At 46.7% G+C, this 6,935-nt stretch overlaps 1 protein-coding gene across 1 annotated transcript in view; it reads left to right on the top strand.

Moving 5' to 3' along the window:
- The first annotated feature begins 2,983 nt into the window (after positions 1-2,983).
- nkain2 (sodium/potassium transporting ATPase interacting 2) overlaps positions 2,984-6,935 on the top strand; it is an 83,916-nt gene continuing 79,964 nt past the window's right edge. The window contains exon 1 of the mRNA XM_047573980.1: positions 2,984-4,492. Coding sequence (XP_047429936.1) covers positions 4,439-4,492 — 54 coding nt within the window. The 5' untranslated portion in view covers positions 2,984-4,438. The remainder of the gene's footprint in view (positions 4,493-6,935) is intronic.

Genomic DNA, 6,935 nt, shown 5'->3' with positions numbered 1-6,935 from the left:
GGTAAACACTGGTTACGTAACTGTGTTACGGCCCTAATTGAGTTTACCCACGACATATTAAATCCGCTGTTTACATCACCCCCCCCCTCCCCTCACCACTGTAACCATCCTATGTCAACTGTTCTTGAGTGTTCAGGCTAACCTGGACAAGAAATTTGATATTTAACATGAATTTCTTTGATAGCAGGAGTCTTTGAAGCCTCCAGAGCAGCCACTGCCTGACTAGTTTCTCAACTGTAGTTTCTCGGGTCAAGAATGAACTTTTTCATTGGAACTGTTGCTCATGCATAAGTTTCTACCAATTAATGATGTTTAAATGAACGAAAACGATAAAACAAAACAAAAAACAATTGAAAAGTGATCAGATCAAACAGGCTTGGTTACTTTAATGTAAAACCCATAACTGAGATTACTCATGTATCATTATTTAATAGAAAATGTACACAGATCTTTGTCTTTCAGATTAATTCTTGATTAGCAAAGAATTACAAAGCTGTTCTGTTTGCTTTCATAAAGAATGAAGAAAATATGAGAATATTCCCATTTAAGAAGCAGGAAAGCTTATTATTATTATTATTATTTTGCAATTTCTGCTAATAAAAAAACTTTTGATTAATTTGTCTCCTGATCACTGTTTCCGGCGCTACCTATTTCACATTGCGCTATGATCTCTACACCTGCTCAGATTAATTGACAACACACGGGTTAGGAGTTGTGATTTATTCACCCCTGACTGCCCGGGGAGGGGTGGAGGTGGTGGGGGTCGGGGTGGTTGGTCATTGGTCAAAGGGCACACGGAATAGGTACGATCAGCCCGGTCACTGACCTTTGACAGGGAGCAGATGACGGGAGCCCGGGAAAATAATCTCTGAGTGACCACTGACAAAGGCCCCCGGAACTGACAAAGATGAGGACAGAAAGAAAGAAGGGATAAAAAAAAGACGTGGAGGGATAATGAAGTGTGGAAATATTGGTGGAGACGATGATGGACGGATGACTAAGTAAGAAAGATGATAAACAAGAGAAGGGGTGGATGCCTCGACACGTGGCCCCCGGGGAATCAGCCATTATACACGCCACTGTCACTCAAGATTAGAGGCATAATTAAACTCCTGTCGCACTGCACCGCATGTGGCTCCAGTGTGTGTGCGCGCGTGTGTGTCTGTGCATTTGTTTGTGCATGCTTGTGTGCACCTGAACGTGTGTGTGTGTGTGTGTGTGTGTGTGGGAGGGGTTGACTGTGACAGAGATTGATGGTGAGGGGAAGGCAGACCATTATGTTGTATAGCTAAAGCAGTGATAGCCTCTCCACCCCTGTGTCGGCTTAAAGAGCTGGACATTTCATAGGCGTGGCACGGGTGACCCTGCGACAGACACACAGATTCTCCACCTTTAATTGGGATCAAACTTCTCGGTTTTTGGTGGTAGGCTGTGTGAAACGCCTCGGCTGATGAACTGGAGGACACAGCACAGAGCTGCTTAGGCGAATTGAGTCATTTGCAAATGAGGTGACCTCCCTGTGAGGAATCCTCCCAAAGCTCTTTCCAATGACTCACAGATAACCATGAGAGATTTCAATAGCAGGTTATCAGGAGACCTCCCAGCTTTAAGATGAAGTGAATGAGAAGTGGAAGGAGAAAAATGATTATGATGTCAAGTCGGACAGGACGGTCCTAGCAGCCTCGTTCGCGGTGATGATTGAGGGCCACGTTTCGGGAGCAGCTGCACACCGACCGACGCCGCATCCCTCACGGTCCATGTTTGTGTTTCAGTGAGTGAAAGAAAGCCGCCGCTCCCCTGCCGAGCTCCACATCAGCCTCGTGAAGTCAGCCTGCAGCAGCTACGGCGGGGGACAAAGACTGGACCACTCGCCTTCAAAATAAGAGAATCAACTTTTTAAACATGAAGAAAATTCTAATGTGACATGAGACAGGCCTTATAAATACTTCACTATATTTGCAGCACATTTTGCCGAAGTTTGAATTCATACAATGAATAATGAATAACATTAAAGCAAGCAGCAACGATTTTGTTCATGTGACTTCTGTGTCTGGTTAAGCATTTTGACGTGTGGCCAGACAAATTAAGGCCTCTACCTAGATATTGATACATTAAGGGGATGTAGATATAGTCAGAATTCATTGGATTATCCCAAAGTCTGAAGTGGTATCCAGGCCCTGGGAGAAAAGCCTTATCTTGTAAACATGCTCCAGTCAGCCAGAACAATAAAAGCACCTGCACCTGCCTAATATTGTGTAGGTCTCCCTTGCGTCTCCAAAACAGTTGGGACTCATCAGAGAATGGACATGTGCCTTCTGGGGGTGTCCTGTGGTGTCTGGAAATAGAACGTCGTTAATGGGACCCTTTGGGTCCTATGTGTTGAGGGGAGGGGCCTCTGGGGATCACCCCACAGATACTTGATCAGTTTGGGATCTAGTGAATTTGGAGGCCAGGTCAACACTTTGTTTTTGTTTTGTTTTTTTTGTTTTGTTTTAATTTTCCTAAACCAGTTGTATGTGTGTGTCTGCCTCAAACTGCATCCACGTGAATGCCAGGCTCAAAAGTTTCCATTCAATTTTCACATGAATGGCCAGTGTTATTTCACCTAGTCACCGTTCATAATGTTATGCCTGATCTGTGAATGTTAAGTTAATGGTGACCCTCGAAAATGGTAATAGAGATGCCTTTCCCAGTTACAATCAGCACAGGTCATTGCAAATAAATCATACCCAATGTATGCTGAGACAGACTATAGTAAAAACATATTTCCTTGATAAAAAAATCAAAACTAATGTTGAATAGTATTATAGTAAACGTTCACTTTTAAAGTCAAATATGTCATGTTACGTTTGAATGAAATGTATTATGTATCCAGATGTTAAATTAAACCCACAGGAGGAAACCAGAGCAGAAATTCTCCCAGCACGTCAAACGACCCTCGTTAAAGCGCTCTTATTTCGAAAATCCCTCCCGGAACTGGTAAGTGGCGGCGAGGTGTTTGACTTGACAGGTGGCAGGCGCGAGACGCTCCTCGCGGCTGTCTCTCTCGGTCCGTTGGTCCATCCCGGTCCCCATTGTCTCCCCTCCTCACTCCTCGAAGACAACCCCGAGACGACAAAACTAAACTTGGTCGCTATCTCGCTCATGTCGCCTTTCACGGGCCACGTTTGGAGACTTACCTCGACCTGAAATTTCACCCCTCTGTCTCTCCCCTCTGTCCGAAATTTGGACATGCTCTCCTGTTTTGTTTTTGTTTTTTTCTAACAGTGTAGAAATGTGTTAACGGGAGAAGGCAGCGAGGAAAACCGACGGACCGACCGACCGACTGACTGACGGACACACCGACCGACTGGGGCTGACAAAAAACGGCATCTGTGTTGCGGACCCCTGATGGAGACGTGAACCGGAGGACTCCTCAGCCAGAAGAGCCACCGAAACCAGCTTCCAGCGACTGTTGACACATCACAACAACAAGCAGCACCTCTGTTTTTTTTTCTTCCTCCTCAGATACAACATTCAGGGAGAAAAAGAAGAAGTGATAGTGGGGATAAGAGGCGATAAAAGGAGATTCAAAGAAAAAAAAGAAGTGTTTGGTGAAGGATGTTGCCGCTACATGTCCGGTACTTCCCCTGAGAGGAGAGGAGAAGAGAAGAGGAGAGGAGAAGAGAGGAGCTCGCCTGTGAACAGAGGCAGGGACTACTTTCACTTGTTTTCTCCACCCTAAAACAAATTAGGCTGCTTCAGTCAGACACATGCGAGTGGCGTTTAATCGGATTATCAGAGGAGAGATTTAATCTGAGGAATATGTCCATTTAATCTCACAGACTTTGCTGGGTTTTTTTTCCTTCTTTCTCCTGAGTGGCTACTGTCAGTGTCTCCCGCGTCGATAAGGATGCGACTAATCGAAGGGATCGTCGATTGGACTTCCAGCAGGTGATCGCCTGGCAAGTGGAGAGTCGCCTCAGATCGAGGCAGGAGTGCTTCCAGTTTGATTCCATTTCCCACGTTATCAGAAATCCTCCGCCGGTCGTCGGCTAACATGCACTAGGCCAGCTGACACGCCGGGATACTAAACCGCCTCCACTTGCAGAGGATTGGAGAGGCACGCCATCCAGCTGTGTGGATACATAGAGGACAAATCGTCAACCCTCCCCGAGGCCCCCACCTCCCGCCTTTGACCCCATGCGTGCTGGGAATCCAGGTGACCGTTTCAGGCTGAACTTCTGAATGAAGCTTTAGTCCCCAGAGCTTCCAGAGGCCCCGTGATCCGTTCTCCGAGGCCGGGCGCTTTCTACCTGGGCTGCCGGCCAGCCAGACGGCCCTCTGGGGGAGTTGGGAGGGGGGGCGGGCAGGAAGGCAGGCAGGCGGAGGCTCTTGTTGGATTTCGGAGTTCCTGCTCCACGTGGGCTCCGCTGGAGACGGGCGGGAGAAGGACACCATGGGGTGCTGTAGTGGCAGGTGCACCTTGGCCTTCATCTGTGGCATGCAGCTGGTAAGTCTTAAAGGTCGCTACTGATCCCGCGCCGGGTCGTCTAAACGGGCAGATCGGTCAGGAGAAAGACACGTTGTTGTCTTTTTCTAGGGCTGAATTAAGTGGAAGCAGGCGTTTGTGGTGGTTGGGTAGGGGGAAAGATGGATTACTCAAAGGTCACATTTCAGAAGTTAATAGGTGCGTAAAAGGTCACTACGGGGTACGACGTAGTTTGAGGGACGGGTTTGACGGATGGGGGGCGGGACCGAACAGATGGATGGCTGCTGGTCGGAGCTCTAACGCCGTGTTAAGAGTCCGTATAGATCATTGGCAGGTTGATGGAAGCAGGTTGTGATGGATAGACGGAAGCACGGGAGAAAAATGCGGGGGGGGGGGGATGGATGGATTTATGGGGCAAGCACGTGTGACATATGGGGGGTAAATGTATGGACGGAGAGGAAGAATGAAGCGGACGGAAACGCATTGACGGTGCACCCCTCTCTCTCTCTCTCATCACCGTTTGCCAGAGAAGAGGTAGATCTGTAGGTGTGCACGCTAGCAGTCAAAAGTTTGGACACAGCCTCTCATTCAGATCAGTGAGGAGCTGTGTCCAAACTTATGACCGGCAGCGTATGTGGGCATGTCAGGATGCGCGAGGAGCAAGTGTTTTCATTAGCGCGTTCTTGTAATTTTTGCATGTTTATTGGAAAATTAACCAGAGACGCGCAAGAATGATTTCAAGTAAAAAAGAAAAAGAAAGAAAAGCTAGCTCAGCCTCGAGTAGGTGACCTGCCGATGGGTAAAAGACTTTTCCAGTCCAGCTATGGTGCCAAGAATTTCAGTTTTTTGCGTTTTCTTTTTTTTTTTTTGTTCTGAAACATTTCTGAAACATTTTCTTACACAGAAGAATTTCAACACAAAAAAACAAGCTCATGAAAGGAGAAAATCTTTCCCTCACACTGGGGCCTGTCACAGTTCGTACATACTCGCCTGATGGGAATGATTCGAAGTGACTGTAATCAGTTTTCATAATAGTTTCTATTCATCTGTGTAAAGACACCTGGATGAAAGAGATAGAAATGTCACATTTCTATCACCATTTCCTCATCGTCTTTCACAGTCTGAGGTTTGATTATTGCTTTTTTAATGACTTTCTCTTGTTGCGTCCCCTTCTTCTTCTTCTTCTTCTTCTTTTTTCCGCGGTTTAAAGGCGGCTGAGTGGGAAATCAGTGCCACCCACTTTGGGGCGCTTACCTTCAAAGAAGTGTAGGCGACAAAACTTTGATGATTGGCCCTACACCCACACATTATATACTGAATATTCGGAATTTTAACGAGCTTTAGCGACGTCCGCCTAAACAAAGTAACCTTAGACTGTTGTGTTTGTGTATGTGTGGAGCATTGCTACAACAGATGCCAGCAATTCACAAATAACAATGTGTCGGTGTTGGAACATTTGTACGACATATAGCCTGTTTGTTTGAGGTGTTTCCTCCATTTGTTCTGTGGCACTTTAGCTTTGGGTTGATCCTCAAAGGCTCAAAGCTATACACCCATATAGTCGCCTTGGCACCTGCACATACTGCCACCTATCCACACATTGTTGTACGCCCAGCATCTATTAAAACAAAGTAGTGCCGTGTTTTCAGAATTTTAGCATTGACCTGGTTTTTCCCAGTTCAAGTTGTGCGCTTGCTGCGGTCATTATTAAACCCTCCACTACGGCTACACGCTAACCCGAAGGGGCATTATTACTTCACACAGTATCCGCAACACTAACAGCTACAGTGGAGCAATAATTCCAGCCAAGATCCTCCGTGGGCCGCCCTGGGAAATGAAGGAAATCAGTACCTCAGCCAGGAGCAGAGTAGGGAGGTTTAGGCAAAGTGGTCCCACTCATCACCAAGCAAATCCTGCATATATTTAAACAGTGCAGATGAGTGAAACGCTGCCGAGAGTGGGTCTCGCACTGGAGTTTCCTCACGACACGCTGTGATGCGGAATGGGCCGTTGCACACAAATGAAGCGAAATGCTTGCGTGTGTGAGCAAACATGTACACAGCGTATGTGCGGACCATTGTCATGTTTAATAGGACACTGTTACAGCCTCCAGGAGGTGCATTCAAGCTAAATGGAAATATGGGGGGGAAAGAAGCAACTTATTTACCATAATACATTATGTGCATGACTCTCGTTGTGTGAGCGTGCGCTTGTGAAAGGTCCCATTGTGCGGTGAAGAAGGGGGCACTGCTTTTTGTTGAAAAAACAAGGGAAAGACAGCTGGGTGAGCCAACGTGTCTGCAGCAGAATACCAGAGAGACTGCCACATGTGGCGTACATACATAAAACACACCACTGGGCTGTAAATGGAGATGCTGTGTATTTCCTTGTGTGTGTGTGTGTGTGTGTGTATACTTGTGAATGAGATGCTGTCACAGAGATAGTCATTGTGTCTAATGCAGTG

Source organism: Mugil cephalus, chromosome 21, assembly GCF_022458985.1.
Source record: "Mugil cephalus isolate CIBA_MC_2020 chromosome 21, CIBA_Mcephalus_1.1, whole genome shotgun sequence".
Lineage (NCBI taxonomy): Eukaryota > Metazoa > Chordata > Actinopteri > Mugiliformes > Mugilidae > Mugil > Mugil cephalus.
Note: the sequence above shows the minus strand (reverse complement) of the source record. Positions and strands in the feature narration are given on the sequence as shown.